Source organism: Salmo salar, chromosome 12 (genome assembly GCF_965601325.2).
Source record: "Salmo salar chromosome 12, fSalSal1, whole genome shotgun sequence".
In the NCBI taxonomy this organism is placed as follows: Eukaryota; Metazoa; Chordata; class Actinopteri; order Salmoniformes; family Salmonidae; genus Salmo; species Salmo salar.
This window is the reverse complement of record NC_138302.1, coordinates 45,249,550-45,270,693: the sequence shown is the minus strand read 5'-3', so window position 1 is coordinate 45,270,693 and position 21,144 is coordinate 45,249,550. Positions and strand designations below refer to the sequence as shown.

The 21,144-nt window shown below is 42.3% G+C and overlaps 1 protein-coding gene across 1 annotated transcript in view; it reads left to right on the top strand.

Annotated features, from left to right (window-relative positions):
• Positions 1 to 1,740: 1,740 nt before the first annotated feature.
• LOC106565074 (proto-oncogene tyrosine-protein kinase Src) overlaps positions 1,741 to 21,144 on the top strand; it is a 39,438-nt gene continuing 20,034 nt past the window's right edge. The window contains exons 1-9 of the mRNA XM_082958996.1: positions 1,741 to 4,037; positions 5,576 to 5,675; positions 9,330 to 9,428; positions 10,253 to 10,356; positions 15,821 to 15,970; positions 16,385 to 16,540; positions 18,332 to 18,511; positions 18,861 to 18,937; positions 19,177 to 19,330. Of these exons, the coding sequence (XP_082815122.1) occupies positions 3,773 to 4,037; positions 5,576 to 5,675; positions 9,330 to 9,428; positions 10,253 to 10,356; positions 15,821 to 15,970; positions 16,385 to 16,540; positions 18,332 to 18,511; positions 18,861 to 18,937; positions 19,177 to 19,330 (1,285 nt within the window). The 5' untranslated portion in view covers positions 1,741 to 3,772. The remainder of the gene's footprint in view (positions 4,038 to 5,575; positions 5,676 to 9,329; positions 9,429 to 10,252; positions 10,357 to 15,820; positions 15,971 to 16,384; positions 16,541 to 18,331; positions 18,512 to 18,860; positions 18,938 to 19,176; positions 19,331 to 21,144) is intronic.

Genomic DNA, 21,144 nt, shown 5'->3' with positions numbered 1-21,144 from the left:
ACTGAGGAGTTGGCAACACTGACCATGAGACGCATTCAGTCTGCCAGGTCAATGCAGCACAGGCAACAATGTTGTTGACAACAATGCTGTTTTCACTTTGCTTCTTAATATAAATCCACTAGCGTTCTATAATGATACTATTAGTTTGTGTTTCTTACGTCAGCAAACCACTAGCTTCTTTTCTTAGCAAGTTTCCCTGAATCTTGTGAGACTCTAATTGTTAGCCGCTAATGCAAATAGCTAGCTAGCTAATACATGTACTTAGTAAGAGCAAACGTAGCTAGCTAATACAGCCTGATAATAACAGTGATGGTGTAGACCTAAATCAGTATGTTGTTTGTGCAACTGTATCTTCTAAATCAAAGAGGAATATGCAAGCAAGAATATGTTAGCTACATGAAGTAGCTAAGAGAAAGTATGCAATGCAGCCAAAGCTTATAGGAAACACTTAAACACACTTTTGTTCCTACCCTGTCACAATAACTCCTCCTTGGCATATTAGTTTGTTGTCATGTCAAACAACACTGTATTCAAAGTGCCCACTTATATTCTAATTATAGAATTAAAATGGTCATTCTATTTCCATGATTCCAACAGTTTTGCTCAAATTCGCAAGTAAAATCGCAATTGCAACATTTGGCAAAAAATAAATCCTTGATTATTTGCCCATTTTGTGCAGCCCTACGTGGTGGCAGTGTGGAAATTATCTCAATTGAGCAGTGGTGTAAAGTACTTTAAGAAAAAAAAAACATTTTTTTGGTATCTGTACTTTACTATTTTATTTTTGACAACTTTTACTTTTACTTGGTCCAATTCATGCACTTGTCAAGAGAACATCCCTGGTCATCTACTGCCTCTGATCTGGAGGACTCACTAAACACAAATGCTTTGTTTGTAAATTATGTCTGAGTGTTGGAGTGTGCCCCTGGCTATCTGTAAATTAAAAAAAAAAAATGGTGCCATCTGGTTTGCTTAATATAAGGAATTTGAAATTATTTTTACTTTTGATACTTAAGTTCATTTTATCAATTACATTGACTTTTGATAATTAAGTATATTTAAATCCAAATACTTTTAGACTATTACTCAAGTAGTATTTTACTGGGTGGCTTTCACTTTTACTTGAGTCATTTTCTATTAACATATCTTTACTTTTACTCAAGTATGACAGTTGGGTACTTTTTCCACCACTGCAATTGAGTGCAGGAAATGCAGAAATGATAAAAGTGCAGAAATTTGTTTTAGTCGAATTGAACAGTATAAAACAATCAGAATGGAGAAAGACTTATTGATATCACTTAGAGTCTGTGTTGCCACCCTAGGATCACTCACTACTCATAAAGCAAATGTAGTACTTTTATCATTCAAAAACTAAAAATACCGTCTTTTAAAAAAAAATTTAATACCGTGATATAATATTTTGGCCATATCGCCCAGCCCTAGCACGAATGCACACACATGAACGCACACACACAGCATGTTCCTTACCTTTTCATCTGAGTATATATACACACACACAACAATGTATTGAAAACCCCAAAACAGAGAAGAAATCTTCACACCTGCACTCAAATGTGTCAAAATCCATTCACACTCATGGACAAATGCAGCAACACAGACACAACCACAACCTCAGATGCTGCAGCATACACCCCCCCCCCCCCATTCCTTTTTTTAGCTCTTCCCGGTTAATCTGCTCCTCCCCCACCCTCTGTTAGTCACACTCAGCCCTGTCTGTCTTCACACGGCCGTAACACATCTCGACAAGAGGAACACGTGTAAATGCTGTTCATTGACTACAGTTCAGCATTCAACACTATTGTTACCTTCAAGCTCAGAGACCTGGGTCTGGACACCACCCTCTGCAACTGAATCCTGGACTTCCTGACGGACAGACCACATGCTGTAAGGATTGGCAACAACACTTCTTAACACTGGGGTGCCCCAGGGGTGCCTCAGTCCTCTGCTGTCCTCCCTTTTCACCCACGACTGCGTGGCTTTGCACGTCACCAACTCCATCATAAAGTTTGCTGACGACACCACGGTTGTAGGCCTGATAACCAACAGCGCCGAGTCAGCCTTTAGGGAGGAGGTAAGTGAAATGGCGTTATGGTGTCATGACGACAACATGAGGAAAACAAAGGAGTTGATTGTTGACTTCAGAAAGCAGATGAGGGAAAATGTCCCAATCTACATCAATGGGACTAGTAGAGAGATTCACGAGTTTTAAATTCCTCGGCGTCCACATCACCAAGGAATTGTCCTGGACCAACAACACCACCACTCTTGTCAAGAGGGCGCAACAGCATCTCTACTTCCTAAGACGGCTGAATAAATTCGGCATGCCGCCCCGGGTTTTCTCCAAATAATACCACTGCACTATCGAGAGCGTACTAACCGGTTGCACCATGGCCTGGTAAGGAAATTTCTCCGTCCACGACCGCAAGGCCCTCCAGTGGGTGGTGAAGACGACCCAGTACATCACAGGGACCGTGCTTCCACCCATCCAGGACATCTACTCGAAACGATGGCTGAGGAAGGCACGCAGCATTATCAAGGATCCCACATACCCCAGCCACAAGCTGTTCTCTCCCTTACCGCCGGGCAGACAGTTATCGGAGCATGAGACTGCTGAACGAGCCATCAGACTGCTGAACACTTGAACTGGACTGGTCAGCTGCTCTGATTCTCCCAACCTTTGCACAACTGACTGCTACCAGACTCTTATTATATTGCTCAATTTATACACTTGCCCCCCATCCCCCTTTCCCCAATACACAAGTAAATATTGTACTATAAATTGCCTTCCTGAATTTTATTTATGCTAAAATGTTTATTCTACTCTACTGCCATTTACTTTGTTCATATTCTTGTTTTTTACTATTTCTTATTGTTGCGTTTTCAAGAAGGAACCTGTAAGTAAGCATTTCATTGGACGATGTATACCATGTGTATCCCGTACGACAAATACAACTTCAAACTTGTCTGTACACACACACACACACACACACAGTCAGTGAGTGTGTTGGAAACTGGATTTGAGAGACGTGTGTCAGAGCTTCTGTTCTCAGGGACGGATCATAACAGCTGCTCACACACACTAACTGTCTGGAACTGAGAGGCCTGCCGCTCACAACGGAGCAAGCTGTGTGCGTGTGTATCATCTAGCCTGTAATAGGCTTCCTCACTGTGACTCATTCTGTTGTGAAGAGAGAAGAATTGAACTGGTGTTTGTGTCCATGTTTGTAACTGGGAGTCCGTAAGAACAGGATTCAACTTGAAATGCAGCGGTTTTTAACTAATACTAGAATTACAGATGATGACGACAAGTGTGGTTGCCAACTTCGACCAAGACCGACATTTCCGTTCATTGCAGTTATACACTGTCTTATTGTGTATATCTGTATTTATTTATGGTTGGTGTTCACCAGGTTGGTTTTAGTTATTTAAAAATATTTTGCAATATGTGCCGTGTTGGAGAAGTCCAGGTAGTCCCCTCCTTGTTTCAGCCTGTTTTATTTTGTTTGGTTCCTAATGAACCCCACCCTGCTGAATGACTATACCGTTGCACGGAAAGGGGTTATATAGAACCAATCAGGAAGAGAGGTGTCTCTCCATCCAATCATCAGTTCTGGCTTGAGTGAATTGAATTCAGTGTATAGAATTGAATTGAGAGATTGCATTGAATCAAACAGGTCTGATCTGCATTGAGAAAGATTGAAATGGATCAACTTGAGATTTTAATCATTGTTTCTTTTACTCAGGCCTGCTGATGGGAGCGGGCAAGAGCAAGCCTAAGGAGCCGGGTCAGCGCTCACTGAGTCTGGATGGAACCATTGGAACAGGCTTGGACAGCATGCACCACCACCTCAGCCCAGCCCAGCAGACCCAGACCCCGAACAGAAGTCCCGCCGTAGGGGGCACGAGGAGCGGCCACCACCCCGGGCATGCCCCCACCAACACCCCTGAGCTGGCACTGTTCGGCGGGGTGGACCACACGGGCAGCATCATCTCTCCTCACAGAGGACCACTGGCAGGTAAGTGGAGCAGGGCTGCGTGAAGCAGGGCAAAACATTGTTGAATGTTCAGATGGAATGATTTCAGATCTTACAATGACAGCCTTGTCAGGTCATGTTCATTAGGCACCAAATGAAAGAAAACAAACTAAAACAGTGAGGCACTGCCTGTCCCATAAGAAACACACATTTTTGTTTTTCTGTTGAAAAAAGGTTAAAATGTTTTCTGTTGCTTGCTCTAATAAACACAACCATGATTCTAGCCCTTCTATTGTTGATTGGCTCTGATAGTTGAGGCTTTTTTATTTTATTTACAAGTTTATGACCTTTTCAAAGCATCATCTCTCCTCACAGAGGACCACTGGCAGGTAGGTGGAGCAGGACATTCCAATGCTGCCTAGGCTGCATGAAGCAGGGAAAAACGTTGTGGAACATTCAAATGGAAATATGTTACATGTCCCTTTGGAATGTAAATGTCACCCATTTCTTTTAAATAATTATTTCTCAATAATAAGTTTGGGTACAGATCAAGTGTAAAGCAAACATCCTTCCCCTGAATGATCTTTCTATGGATTTTGTTTGAGGAAGATCCAAAATGTCATCATTCACACAAATGCCCCTTTTTTATCAACTAGACTAAACTGGATTTGATGTCCTAAGGCCCAAAAGCGTAGTTTAGAGTTTGGGCACCGTCGCTCTAAAGCAGTGCTTAGAAAAACACCCTGATTCACAATGAAGGTAAAGGAACACTTTGCTTATTTTTTACCTGATGTTCATGATATCCAGCACCTACCAGTGTCTTATCCGTTTGACTACAAAACATAGAAACACACAATTTTCACATATATAAGAAGTAAAACATATTTGAAGTGTTCTCTTAAGGCTGCAACTGTTTAGAGTGCAAAATCATCTTCAGTTTGACTTTGAAGACTCACAGACCAGACAACATTATAATATCCACGTTCAGCACCAGGCATCTAACTATGTGTCTAGACAGGTCAGTAATTATTTTGCATCTCCTGTAAAGAGATTGGTTGCCCTCTCATATTGGGAATTTTCTGTAGGCTCGGGTTATCCCCCCAGCAACTAATTAACCAATCAATGTAGGCCTGAGATTCCACGTTCTTAATCAGGTGGTCGTTGTAAGCTATATATGTTGTGACCTTCAAGGACTATTGGGCAGCCCTAATGTAAATGCCTGATTTCTCTTTGCGGGAGATGCTAAATTGTATTATACAGCTCAGTGTTTCCTCTTTTTTTTCTGTTGGCGAAGTGCAAAGACCTCCAATGTAATGTTTTAAGATGCGAATGCCAAAATCTTAAATTGAGACAACATATGTAAGCGGGGGCAACAGAGCTAGTAATCCTCCTGCCTGGTTAGGGAAAAAATAATACCCAGTTCTATGAATCTATGTTAATATTCAGGTTTATATCAATATGAGCTGTATATTGCAGGAAGAGGATACTGTACTTTTTGCCTTTTGCTGTTTCTCAGATGTCTGTTAGCCCAAATCTCCCATGTCTAAAAGACAGTGTTTGTGTGTGTGTCTGTCTCGCAGGAGGTGTCACTACATTTGTGGCGCTCTACGACTATGAGTCACGGACTGCCTCGGACCTGACGTTCAAGAAAGGCGAGCGGCTGCAGATCGTCAACAACACGTAAGGAGATGCCCGCGCCATCATCTTCCTGTTTAGATCCAACATATCCATGCTGTACTTCCACCTAGACACACACACTCATCCAGACATGGAAAAACCCAAACACACACGTTTTTCTGTAAACACAGACACGCATGCAAGCACTCTGTATAAACACACACCCATGAGCTCGCTTGCTCACTCACTCACTCGCTCACTCGTGTGCGCACACACACACAGTCACAGAGTGCCCACTTATTCATAATTCCTCGTTAGCCAGACAACAATGTCTGTCCCCTTTCTCTCGACCCCATCACCTGGGTACAACACTACCACTAATGCTTTCAGATCTTACATTGACAATTTTTTACATTACATTTACATTTAAGTCATTTAGCAGACGCTCTTATCCAGAGCGACTTACAAATTGGTGCATTCACCTTATGATATCCAGTGGAACAACCACTTTACAATAGTGCATCTAAATCTTTTAAGGGGGGGGTTAGAAGGATTACTTTATCCTATCCTAGGTATTCCTTAAAGAGGTGGGGTTTCAGGTGTCTCCGGAAGGTGGTGATTGACTCCGCTGTCCTGGCGTCGTGAGGGAGCTTGTTCCACCATTGGGGTGCCTGAGCAGCGAACAGTTTTGACTGGGCTGAGTGGGAACTGTGCTTCCTCAGAGGTAGGGGGGCCAGCAGGCCAGAGGTGGATGAACGCAGTGCCCTTGTTTGGGTGTAGGGCCTGATCAGAGCCTGAAGGTATGGAGGTGCCGTTCCCTTCACAGCTCCGTAGGCAATCACCAATCACCAAGCCAAACCATTACCTAGCATAACTATAGTTATTAGATAGCTATCAAAACATGTCACCTACTGTACACACACACACACACACGGTTATCTGACCAAATTATATGGGGTAGTAGTATTTACCATTTCTATTATTGTTTAATTGACATACACACTAACACGCTTTCAAACATGATTATTTGGGAAAGTTATCAGGGGTAGTAACTAGCATAATTTATATAACTATTTATTTCACACACACACACCTCATTGGCTAGGTAAGCAAGCTAGGCTAGCTAGTTAGCTAACGTTAACTAGCAACATCTAGCACAAGCTCACTACTAAACTGACTTTTTTTAAAAATTTTGTCAGGTCATGTTCATTAGGTGCCATATGAAAGAAAACAAACTAAAAGCACTGCCTGTCCTATAAAAATCACACATTTTCAAAACGTAAAATAACATTTTATGTTGTGTGCTCTAATAAACACAACCCTGATTCTAGCCCTTCTAGTGTTGATTGGGTCTAATAGAACCTCTTAGGGCTAGGGGGCAGTATTTTCACGGCCGGATGAAAAACGTACCCAATTTAAACAGGTTACTACTCTGCCCCAAAAAATATAATATGCATATTATTAGTAGATTTAGATAGAAAACACTCTGAAGTTTCTAAAACTGTTTGAATGGTGTCTGTGAGTATAACAGAACTCATATGGCAGGCAAAAACCTGAGAAAAATTGAACCAGGAAGTGGGAGAAATGAGAACTGTAGTTCTTCTTTTGAATCCCTTGAGAAACTACAGTGACAAAGGGTTTACGTTGCACCTCCGAAGGCTTCCATTGGCTGTCAACAATCTTTAGAAACTTTCATCCGTCTCCTGTTACCGGGCAGAAAATTGTGGCTCAGTCAATCAGTGGCCAGTCTGAGGACAGGTGTCTCGCACACAAGTTCGCTGTTCGTAATTTTTCTTCTGGGATGAATACCTATTGTCTGGTTGGAAAATTATCGCAATTTTACGTTAAAAAATACCCTAAAGATTGATTGTAAACATTGTTTGACATGTTTCTACAAACGGTAATGGAACTTTTGAACTTTTCGTCTATGGATTTGCGCCCACGCCTCATGGCATTGTAAAGTGTTCTGGATGGGCCAACAAAACGGAGGTATTTGGACATAAATGATGGACTTTGCAGAACAAATGAAAATTTCTTGTTGGAGTCCTTCCGAGTGCATTCCGCCGAAGTTCAGCAAAGGTAAGAAAATATTTCGAACATATTTTAGAGAGTTGTCGACGCTGTGGTTGTAGGCTAACTGTATAGCTTAGCATTGAAGGCTAAGTTCTGTACTCAGAATATTTAACAATGTGCCTTCTCCGTAAAGTTATTTTGAAATCTGACAAAGCGGTTGCATAAAGGAGTAGATTATCTATAATTCTTTAAATAATTGTTATAAATTTGGTCAACGTTGATGATGAGTATTTCTGTAAATTGATGTGCACATTCACCGGAAGTTATGGGGAGAAAACATTTTCTGAACGTCACGCGCCAATGTAAAATGGGTTTTTTGGATATAAATATGAACTTGATCGAACAAAAAATGCATGTATTGTCTAACATGATGTCCTAGGAGTGTCATCTGATGAAGATTGTCAAAGGTTAGTGCTTAATTTTAGCTGTATATCTGGTTTTGTGACGGCTATCCGTGCTTGGAAAATAGCTTTTTTTTTTTGTTGCTAAAGTGCTATCCTAAAATAATCTAATGTTTTGCTTTCACCGTAAAGACTTTTTGAAATCGGACTATGTGGTTGGATTAACGAGAAGAGTATCTTTAAAATGCCATATAATACTTGAATTTTAATTTTGAGATTTTTGTGTTTTGAATTTCGCGCCGTGCAATCTCACTGGTTGTTGTCCAACCAATCCCGTTAACGGGATTTTATCTCGAAGGGGTCCTCAAGAGGTTTTAAAAAGTGTTTTTATTTACAAGTTTATGATCTTTCCAAAGCATCTCTTTAAAGGACGCAAGCCAGTTTGTTTCCAAAATGTTTATTTGTTCCTTCACTGGGTATTGTGGTTGCAGCAGGAAAAAATACACGGAGTTGTGTTTAGACTTAACTCATAAGACACTATAGGAAGACATTTAAAATGCATGGTTCAAATACAACCATTTCAGGTGAAGCCATTTGGAGTTAGGTGCAGATTGTATTTTTTCCAGTTTTCCTGTTACTGTTCAATGGTCTGAAATGCTTGAAGTATGGTCTTGTCTTGTGTGCTGTTTGCTGCATTTCTCTCTGTATGTTTTTGATGTTCTCTGCTGTTTCTGTTATTTCCCTCTCTCACGCTTCATGGTTTCTCTTAGGAGAAAGTACAGCTTCAGGTCAGTGATCTAGTCCTTTCTGAGCCCCCTGTCTTAACTTATCTCTCCACCATTCCTCTTTCCATTGAACCTGTTTTTCCTCAATGTGCATTGAGGTAATATTTATCAAACCAAGCTACAGCATGTGGAGTAACCAGTCTTACTTTGTTGTTATAAGAATTACTGCTCACTAAAAGCAAACCAAACAATTGTGCTTATGAAGGCAAAGGCGAATTGGCACAGAATATGGTATAATCAGTCATATTGTGTTCACTTGGTATCCCTGTTTTATTAATTCTTATTTAGTCAAGAGAGTTTAAGATAATTTTATTATCCTGTGAGTTTCATGATATGAGCACAGAAATCAGTGTACTACACTTGTTTACTCACTGTGATGTTTTTAGGCTTCAACCACTGTCAAATAGTCTGTATCTAATGTGAATGACCAGTTAGTACCCTGAATGAACCCAAGGAAGGGTTATGATTGTCCCAGTCAATAACCCTGTCGTCTCCTCCTCTCCTCTGATATGCTGCAGGGAAGGGGACTGGTGGCTCGCTCGGTCTCTGACCACCGGAGAAAGCGGTTATATCCCCAGCAACTATGTGGCCCCCTCAGACTCCATCCAGGCAGAAGAGTACCTCAACTTTTCTTTCTTCCTGTTTTCTCGCCGATTGCCGTTTATTGTCATGAATCTTGTCCTGGGGGCAGAACTGAGTGATAGATCGGCCAGCTGTAGTCAAAATTGGCTAAACTGTAAAAATGTGTGATTTTTTGTTGTTGTTGCTTTTTGGTCTTAATGTAAGGTTAAGCATTAGGTGTAGCAGTGGGGTTAACGTTAGGTTTAAAATCAGATTTTATGACTTTGTGGCTGTGCCAGCTAGTGGTTTGCAAAATTCTGGTAAAATCCCAGGTTTTCCAGAAATTCTGGATTTCTCTAAGGTAGGTGTGTATGTATGCATGTATGTATGTATGCATGCATGCATAGATAGAGACCCATGTGAACAGTAAAATACCCTATTCGCAGATGTACTTCAGTGGGTCCGAATGGGCAGAAGTAGTGCTTCATAGGGACATTAAAGGGACATTTACCCTCCAAAATCAAAGTTTGTCAGGTGTTTTCAGAGCTGAAAAGTGGTTTTCTGTTGAGAGAACACCACGTCCCAGGCCAACTATTTTGTAGATCCAGCTATATGTCACAATCCAAAATTAATGAAAAAGATAAGCACCATATAACATCTTGTTTCTGTGCTTATTCCGTGCTTATTATTTCCATTTATTTGGTTGAGGCATATAACTGGATCTACACAATCAATAGCATGAGATGGAAACTCTTCTTAATAACATTACGCTATTTTTGAAGTCTGAAAACATGACACCAACTATGATGACGTTCCTTTAAAGCTGCTTAGTGGCAGGTTCTCACTGTTCTTTCTTACTCACTCTGGCCCACTTTCGCAGGTGGTATTTTGGGAAGTTAACTCGGCGCAACTCGGAGAGGCTCCTTCTGAGTTTACAGAACCGACGAGGAACCTTCCTGGTCCGAGAGAGCGAAACCACTAAAGGTGAGAAGAACCTCTGAGAGAGCGACGGCCATTTTAGACATGGATTAGAAGCGCTTTGATTATTGTCAAATTTCTTGTTGATGTTCTCCTTTCTTTTGTGAAGTAGTCCTTTCTAACACAGAATGTACTGACCATATGCGTGAATAGATACTTTTTGGGTCTTTTTGTCCCGGGGGCCTCTAGCTGTGGATCGGTGGCGTAGGGAGGGGGTTATTTTGGAGGAATTGGGGAGTGGAGCACCTGTGAATGGACGGGTGGGGTGGGGGGGTGAATCACACAGGCAGAGCTAAGTCACCGTGCGAGGGTGCTGGATTTCCTCTGGCTATAAAATCTCTGCGTGTACACACACACTGTCTCTCGCATACACACACACAAACACACACAGGGGGAGGGTCTAGGGAAAGGATTTACAGCGTAGGGTGCTTTAGATTCCATTCTGCAGGGCATAGAGCTCATGTTCTAAGGTATAGAGTTCATATGGTGTAGCATGTAGTTTGGTCTGTAGGCATGGTGTATGCTGGTGTGTGTGTGTGTGTGTGTGTGTGTGTGTGTGTGTGTGTGTGTGTGTGTGTGTGTGTGTGTGTGTGTGTGTGTGTGTGTGTGTGTGTAGGGTGCATAGTAGTGTGTAGGGCTTGTGTTATAGTGGGGATGATCTATGCCATAGTGTTCAGGGTGCAAGTATACTAATGTGCACTAATATTTTAGAGAGAAAGGCTTGTGTTGTAGTTTTGTAGTATTTATGCCATAGGGTGTATGGTGCATGCAGAAGTGTGCAGGGTTCATGCTTTTAGAGCACGTGTTAAACTCCAGTCCTCGAGGGCCGATTGTCTGCAGGTTTTCACTCCTTCATTGTACTTGCTTTTAAAAATTACGGTCATTGATTAGTGACCTCTCCTCATCTGGTTGTCTAGGTCTTAATTGGAAAGAAATTGCAGACCGGATTGGAATTTAGTTTGACTCCCCTGCTTTAGAGGGTAGAGTAGGGTTGCATGCTCTAGGTAGTGTGCTTCATTCCTTCAGTCCTGGCTCAGTGGGTACCGTTAGAGCATGGTGCTGGCAACATTAGTCTTGCCGCCGGTTTGATCTGAAGTCCAGAGAGCATGATGATACTTACTTTCATTACCGGTTTGATTCCCACATGGGCCACATACATGGAGTGTACAAAACAGTAGGAATACCTGCTCTTTCCATGACATAGCTTTCACCTGGTCAGTCTATGATCCTTTTTGATGTCACCTGTTAAATACTCTTCAATCAGTGCAGATGAAAGGGGAGATACAGGTTAAAGAAGGATTTTTAAGCATTGAGACATGGATGTGTATGTGTGCCATTCAGAGGGTGAATTGGCAAGACAAAATATTAAAGTGCCTTTGAATGGGGTATGGTATTAGGTGCCAGGCGCACTGGTTTGAGTGTGTTAAGAACTGCAACGCTGCTGGGTTTTTCCCGCTCAACAGTTTCCCGTGTGTATAAGAAATGGTCCAAAGCCCAAAGGACATCCAGCCAACTTGACACAACTGTGGGGAAGCATTGGAGTCAACATGGGCCAGCATCCCTGTGGAACGCTTTTGACACCTTGTAGAGTACATGCCCTGATGAATTGAGGCTGTTCTGAGGGCAAAAGGAGGTGCAACTTAATAATAGGAAGGTGTTCCACATTTTTTGTGCACCCAGTGTATTCTGTACATGTACATTCAGTGGTCAAGTTTATTAGGTACCCCACCCCGTTCACAAATCTTTCGCTCCTACAGACAGTGATGCACGTGGCCGTGGCTTGCTATATAAAGCAGGCGGACAGGCATTGAGGCATTCAGTTACTGTTCGATTGAACGTTAGAATGGGCAAAATTCGTGACCTAAACGACTTTGAGCAGTGGAGGCTCCTCAGAGGAGGAAGGGGAGGACCATCCTCCTCAGTGAATTGCATAAAAATTCAAACAGTAGCCTTAGCAGCATTCTGTAGGTTGGCACCATCGTGTAGCTGGAGGACACTTAGTTTCTTTCCTCCTCTGGGTACATTGACTTCAATACAAAACCTAGGAGGCTCATTGTTCTCACCCTCTTCCATAGACTTACACAGTAATTATGACAACATCCGGAGGACGTCATCCAACCTATCACAGCTCTTGCAGCATGAACTGACATGTTGTCCACCCAATCAAAGGATCAGGTAATTAATCTAGTACTGAAAGCACAAGCTACAGCTAGCTAGCGTTGTGGTGCATAACATGTTGTGAGTAGTTGACTCAAAGACAGAGAAAGACAATAGTTGAACAGTCTGAACAAATTCATTTATTCAAAAATTACCTTCACTTACTTAGTGAATGCAGCTAGCTAGTTTAGCCTACTCAAACAGAGAGGGATGCTATGTTAGCTAGCTGGCTATGGCTATGGCTATCCAACACTGGAACTCTTCCAAGTCAAGGTAAGCTTTTGGTTTTGTTAATTTATTGCGAACGGGGCCCGCCAGTCTAACTGCTTGCTGCTGAGTACTGAATGATTGTAGCATGTCTACAAATGCGTTAGTTCTAGTACTTATGTTGACTATGCCGTTAATATGGTGACAACGATGTAGGCTGTGTGTGGCGGTTATGATATGAAGGTTTGGCTTGGAAAGTTTTTTTTCGCCTGGTCACAGAAAGCTGATGTGTTGTGCACTGAAGTCTATAAGCGATGGGAATGGTGAGAGGAGGAGAGCACGTAGATGCGAGAAGGAATTATACAACGATCAAAGGGATCATGCTGTTTGTATGTGGCTGCAAACAGAACAAAACAGGTGAAAAACATACATGAATTTGCCCAATAGAAACTCTTGTTTTCAACTGTTATACTAATGATTACACCCTAGATCAGCTAGATGCAGGGAAGAGTGTGCAAGGCGGTTTGGAATGTGTTAATGTCTGTCACCTTGATTACTCAAATTTCTCTAAACCTGTGCACTTCCCTTGTAAACTTTAATTTATAGCATCTACGTGCTCTCCTCCTCTCACCATTCCCATCGCTTATAGAGGTTGTAGCAACCTCATGATGCGTATAGGGAAAATTTGAGTATCATGCAGTAGCCTAAACCTGTTGATGTTCCATTCAGCTGGGTGAATGGAATATGAATGACAGTCATCCAATATACATTAATAGAAATAATAATGTTCATTAAAAAAATATTCTATATACAGTACCAGTCAAAGTTTGGACACACCTACTCGTTCAAGGGTTTTTCTTTATTTGTACTATTTTCTACATTGTAGAATAGTAGTGAAGACATCAAAACTATGAAATAACACATGGAATTCTTCAATTCTTCAGATTCTTCAAAGTAGGCACCCTTTGCCTTGATGACAGCTTTGCACACTCTTGGCAGTCTCTCAATCAGTTTCATGAATAATGCTTTTCCAACAGTCTTGAAGGAGTTCCCACATATGCTGAGCACTTGTTGGCTGCTTTTCCTTCACTCTGCGGTCCAACTCATCCCAAACCATATCGATTGGGTTGAGGTCAGGTGATTGTGAAGGCCAGGTCCTCTGACGCAGCATCATCACTCTCCTTCTTGGTCAACTAGCCCTTACACAGCCTGGAGGTGTGTTTTGGGTCATTGTCCTGTTGTAAAACAAATGATAGTCCCACTACGTGCAAACAGATGGGATGGTGTATCGCTACAGAATGCTGTGGTAGCCATGCTGGTTAGTGTGCCTTGAATTCTAAATAAATCACAGATGGTGTCACCAGCAAAGCACCCGATGGGAACCACACGTGCAGAGATTATCTGTTCACCTACTCCGCGTCTTACAAAAACACTGCAGTTGGAACTAAAAATCTAAAATGTGTACTCATTTCTGGATTGACTGACCTTCATGTCTTAAAGTAATGATGTACTATTATTTATCTTTGCTTATTTGATCTGGTCTTGTCATAATATGGACTTGGTCTTTTACCAAACGAATTAAGTTGGAAATAAATTCCACAAATTAACTTTTAACAAGGCACACCTGTTAATTGAAATGCATTCCAGGTGACGACCTCATGAAGCTGGTTGAGAGAATGCCAAGATTGTGCAAAGCTGTCATCAACGCAAAGGGTGGCTACTTTGAAGAATCTCAAATAGAAAATCTATTTTGATTTGTTTTAACACTTTTTTTGGTTTCTACATGATTCCATATGTGTTATTTCATAGTTTTGATCTCTTCACTATTATTCTACAATGTATTAAATAGTAAAAATAAAGAAAAACCCTTGAATGAGTAGGTGTGTCCAAACTTTTGACTGGTACTGTATATTAAATGGCAACGACCGCCACTGGATCGACAGTGGCGGTTTCAGTATCTCTGAAACGGCTGGCCTCTTGGACTTTTCACGCACGACAGTGTCTATGATTTACCGAGAATGGTTACAAAAAACATCCAGTCAGCTGTAGTCCTGAGGTTGAAGGAGAATGGCAGGAATTGTGCAAGCTAACAGGCGGACCACAAACAGGCAAATAACGGTGCAGTACAACAGTGGTGTGCAGAACGGCATCTCGGAATGCACAACTTGTTGGTCCTTGTTATGAATGGGCTATTGCAGCAGACGACCACACCGGGTTCCACTCTATCAAAAAGAAGCAGCTCCAGTGGGCACGCAATCACCAACACTGGACAATTGAGCAGTAGAAAAACATTGCCTGGTCTGCTGAATCCCGTTTCCTGTGGCATCATTCTGATGGCAGAGTAAGGATTTGGCGTAAGCAGCGCGAGTCCATGGACCCATCCTGCCTGGTGTCAACGATACAGGCTGGTGGAGATGGTGTGGGGAATGTCTTCCTGGCACACGTTAGGTCCCTCGATACCAATTGAGCATTATTTCCGTGCCCCCTAATAGATAGCTGTAACTAATAAACTTGATCCCAGGAAGAGCTAATGGGATCCATAAATACAAATACAAAACTGGCCACTGAGTGTATATGTCACTGTTAAAGTTGACCGTTATTTAAGTGGCTTTGGATAAAAGTGTCTGATAATGACTATTTTATATTATAACATGCAAGTGTCTCACAATTGAAGTGTATGGGAAGTGCGTAATCAGAATTTGCTCTTCGTATGCATCCACCAGTGATTGATATTCACCATGGATTCTATAGGTAGTGGTACAGCTGTGAGTGCTGACTGTTGATTGTGTTTTAGTGATTTATAAAGGCGTAGGGAGTGGAGTTTCACAGTTGCATGTTGTTAGAAATAACGATAGAGCACAGTGCTATTGAGGCTTACCCTCTGTACTGGTTGTAGTGTACAGGTTGTTTTTAGCATCAGCCGTTCCAAATTCTGGAGATCAATTTTGTTCTATTATTGTTTCTAATGTGCTCATGGCTGTGCAATGAATTTCTCTGCTGGGACAATATCGTTTGAATTCAATTTAATTTGTTTTGACCCATCTCTCGTTTTATATACACACACACACACTTTGTAATTATTTTCTAATTCTATTTTTATGAACAGGAGCCTATTGCCTGTCCGTGTTGGACTATGACAACACTAAAGGTCTCAACGTCAAACACTACAAGATACGCAAGCTAGACAGCGGCGGTTTCTATATCACCTCACGCACCCAGTTCAGCAGTCTGCAGCAGCTGGTCTTCCACTATCGCAGTAAGTAACACATTATAATCACATTTGTAACGCCTTTGCTACTTACTTACAAAAATTCCTATTATACAGAGAGTAACACCAAACTTGAAGTGAATGTTTTTGTATTTATTTGTCCATGTACTATAATATGCATGTCAAGGTCATGATGGGGGCAATTGTCATTCTGTTTTCCAACTAGTGTAAAGTGAATAGTACAGCTATCTCTCTTTTATTTATACACAGGCTACACAGACATTGCTCAATAACTCAATAAGAATATCAAACAGATTGGCACAGCTGACAATTATCAGAAATGTCTCGCAGAAAACTCTGCTTCTACTGCCTAATGTGGAAAAGTGGTAACAAGGGTGGACAGTGCTAAATGTCTAGGTGGTAACAGTATGCCTCTTTCTATCTCTCCCTACCTAACCCCAGAGCATGCAGACGGGCTGTGCCACTGTCTGACGGAGGTGTGTCCCGTGCTGAAGCCTCAGACCCAGGGCCTGGCCCGCGATGCCTGGGAAATCCCACGGGAATCGCTCCACCTCGACCTCAAACTGGGCCAGGGCTGTTTTGGAGAGGTCTGGATGGGTAAGATGCGCGTGCACACATTAGCCTTTTACGGATGTATTTGTATCTGTATGTAATCCACCAAAAAGGCTTGATTTTATAAAATGCAGAGAACACGCTTGGAGAAAAAAAGGCATTCTAAGCCTATCTAGCCTTGGCGCGCTACAGCAATGCTGGACACTGTATAAAAGTCGATTTATGCTTGATCCGGCAATGCGGTCCGAAAGCTCAGGACGGATGTGGTGAGACAATTGCGGAACCTCCGTGTAGCTCCGCATTGACATTAAGGAAGGTGTCAAGGAAGTGAGTTTGTGTTTGTACAGTACATACTGCCCCCACCTACCATCAACCAATCATGTCAATGTGGAGCTATACAGAGCCCTTCGCATTGTTACAAAATTTAGCAGGCTCATGGCAATGAGGTACAGAGCTTGATTTGGCCTCCGGAGGCTCCACAATTGTGGCACACCCTCCATACGGAGCCTCCAGACCGCATAAATTGGCTTTTACTGTTATTGCTTTTACAGTAAGTGCTGAGTGGGTAGAAGCTTGCCAGCTCAATAAAGTGCCCAAAACTGCACACTGGCCATATACTGTTACATGGAGTGTCATGGTATCGTGTTGGGTGTCGTGACAAACTATGGATGCTATGCCCAAATGTACAGTAAGTGCCGTGCTAAGAATGTTCAACTCTGTGGTACAGAGCTACAGCCCTTTAGTGAAGCCTGTGAAATCTGGTGTGTAATGTTTCCTCTCTGCAAAGGGTATTACTCAAGCTCTGTCATTCAGTTTTCAGAGACATTAAAAAAAACATAGCAGGTTACAAAGTAGCGCTCTGTAGCTACGTTTTGATGTTTGGTTTGTTTCTTGTCAGGGACTGGTCCAAATTCACGTTTTGCCATCCCCATCGAGCCAGCTAACTAGCTGTGTGAGAGTACTTGACTCCGTTCACTGAGGGTTAGTGCTATCCTGAATCCTTGGATGTCTCTTCGCTAAACCCTAACCCATACCCTAACAATAACCCTTACCTTACCTAACCCAAACCTTAACCCTTACTGTAACCATTTTGTATTTCTACTTCAATGGGGTAGGGACGTCCCAAGGAACCCGGATAGCAAGGACCATTCACTGAGGCAACACTTGGGGCGAGAGGCAGCGCTGTGCCAGCCGCAAATGTTGTGATTGATGTTTTTCCTTTTTAAGTGACAACTACCAGAAATCAGTGAAAACATGGCTAAATACCAATATATTGAAAATATGTCCTATGTCGTTGTTTTCCAGCTGGCTAGCATGAGGCAGCTCAGTCTTCAGATACACATTTTGCTGGAATCAGTGCAGTTTATCCTCCTTTCACTAGAGTAACACACAGTTTTTCCATCAAAAACAATCTTGTCTTTCTTGTGCTCTTAAATTCAATGTGGCGCTTACATTAATGCTCTTTCCTCAAATGAAAAAAAACTGCTTTCTGAGTATCTTTTGAAGGGCTGTTTTAAGCACAATCATACAGATTTGTAAAAACAATACAAATATTCCAGCTATAATAATACAAATATCAGCAGATATATCGGTTATCGTGAATATTTTCATTCTAAAAACAATCGGTATCGGATCCAAAAATACCATATCTGTCAGGCTCTACTTTTCATTCCAATTTCATGTATTTCACCTATAACTTCATATAAGAACTGTGTGGTTGCTTGTGGCAGAAACGTGCGCCTGTACCATGGATTGTCTGGGTCGCCGAGAGAAATAATTTACTCCTTTAGCTATGTTGGCTAGGGTCTCTGACCTATAGCTTTTGTGTTTCCACAGGGAAGTGGAACGGTACAACGCGGGTGGCCATCAAGACCCTGAAGACAGGCACCATGTCCCCAGAGGCCTTCCTCCAGGAGGCGCAGGTCATGAAGAAGCTGAGACACGAGAAACTGGTGCAGCTCTACGCTGTGGTGTCTGAGGAACCCATCTACATCGTCACTGAGTACATGACCCAAGGTAACTGTAGACCACACATCATCATTATTATCAGTATGGCTGTCCATCGTTTCCAAAAATAACGTTGCTTCCAGGGATGGGGTTATAGAACAGATGTGGCTACCACTATTGTTACAAACACACACATTATCACGTAAGTATTGCACTATGTAGGGAATAGGGTGCCACGTAATCATAATCATCACTTACTTAGTACATGAGACACACAAACACACACACTTCATCATCACTGACTACAATGGACTATGGTTCAAGCTGGCATGTGCATGCTCACACACATCTTGTTCTTGTGTTCCCTCCCTCCTGCCTTCTCTCTCTCAGTATGCTGATAACGCTGTCGCTCCCACAGGTAGCCTGTTGGACTTCCTCAAAGGTGACACGGGCAAGCTGCTACGTCTACCCCAGCTAGTGGATATGGCATCTCAGGTGGGACATTCAGTGCAATGTTGATTATACCTTTTTCATGTAATTAAATTATTTAAGTCAATTTAAGTTATTTTGCCATCTTCTTTTGTTCCCCTCCTTTCTTCACCTTATTCCCTGATTGTCCCTCTTTCTGCTGTATCTATTCTTCCTCTCACTTTTTATCCTTTTCCCTCTATCCATTCTCATCCTCTAACTCTCTCTCCCTCTCATTTCATCTCATTTCCCCTCTACTCTCCCAGATTGCAGCAGGGATGGCATACGTAGAGAGGATGAACTACGTCCACAGAGACCTCAGGGCTGCCAACATCCTCGTAGGAGACAACCTGGTGTGTAAAGTGGCCGACTTTGGCCTGGCCCGCCTCATAGAGGACAACGAGTACACTGCCAGACAGGGTAAGGCTTCAGTCCAGGTCACATCTGTAGTTGTGTGTCTTAAACCTGGTTTTGGAGGACCCGTGTTTAACCTGGTTTTCCTTCCAACTGGTCTCTGTGTATAAAGTGGCCAACTTCCCGTCTTAGAGGATAAGGCTCTGGTCTGGGTCCAATATCTCTAGGTACGTGAACTGACATTGTGCTGCCAGGACAACCTCTCCCTCAACGTCAGCAAAACAAAGGAGTTGATTGTTGACTTCAGGAAGCAAAGACATCGCACATCAATGGAACTGCAGTAGAGACTACAGTTTTAAGTTCCTCTGCATCCACATCACCAAGGACTTGACATGGACCAACAACACCACCACTCTTGTCAAGAGGGCACAACAGTGCTTCTACTTCCTAAGGCAGCTGAAAAAATGTGTCATGCCACCCCCGGGTACTCTCCTAATACTACCGCTGCACCATCGAGAGTGTTCTGACCGGTTGCATCACGGCCTGGTACGGAAATTGCTCCGTCCACGAATACAAGGTCCTCCAGCTGGTGGTGAAGATGGCCCAGTACATCACTGGGGCCGTGTTCCCACCCATCCAGGACATCTACTTGAAACAGTGCCTGAGGAAGTCCTGCAGCATCATCGAGGACCCCACACACCCCAGCCACGAGCTGTTCACTCCCTTACTTTTAGGCAGACGGTATCGGAGAATGAGATCTTATACCAACAGGCTCAGAGAGTTTCTATCTACAAGCCGTGAGACTGCTTGTAGCGGTTTTTGAATAGCCATGGGAAAAGCAGTTGCAAGATTGGGACGCATCCAAAAGCCAATTAGAAACCCTAGAATTCAAATGAAACCGATGACGTCATGAATAAAACTTAAAACATTTTATTTGTAGAATCCGTAATGATAAGTGCAAGGTAAACAAAGGTTCTAATATTCCAGGTAAACTAAAACGATCAAGGTAAAACATATGTGGTTCAAATGTATGCCAACTCGGTATCCCAAACATTTTTCACTCCTGGTAGGCCTTACTTCTGAAATGACTGCAACACATAACAAAGAGCTGCAGTTAGTTTCAAAGTGGGTGGCAAGGAATAAGTTAGTCCTAAATATTTCTAAACCTAAACGCATTGTATTTGGGACAAATCATTCACTAAACTGTAAACCTCAACTAAATCTTGTAATAAATAATGTGGAAATTGAGCAAGTTGAGGTGACTAAACTGCTTGGAGTTACCCTGGATTGTAAACTGTCATGGTCAAAACATATTGATACAACAGTAGCTAAAATGGGGAGAAGTATGTCCATGATAAGGCACTGTCAACAAGGCAGGTCCTACAGCCCTAGTTTTGTCGCACCTGGACTACTGTTCAGTCGTGTGGTCAGGTGCAACAAAAAAGGACTTGGTTCAGAACAGGGCAGTACGGCTGGCCCTTGGATGTACACAGAGAGCTAATATTAATAATATGCATGTCAATCTCTCCTGCCTCAAAGTGGAGGAGAGATTGACTTCATAACTGCATGTATTTATGAGAGGTATTGACATGTTGAATACACCAAGCCGTCTGTTTGAACTACTTGCACACAGCTCGGACACCCATGCATACCCCACAAGACATGCCAAGAAGTCTCTTCACAGTCCCCAAGTCCAGAACAGACTATGGAAGGCGCACAGTACTACATAGAGCCATGACTACATGGAACTCTATTTCACATCAAGTAACTCATGCAAGCAGTAAAATTGTATTTAAAAAACAGATAAAATAAACCCAATATGGAACAGCGGGGACTGTGAAGCAACACAAACATAGGCACAGACACATGCATACACACAC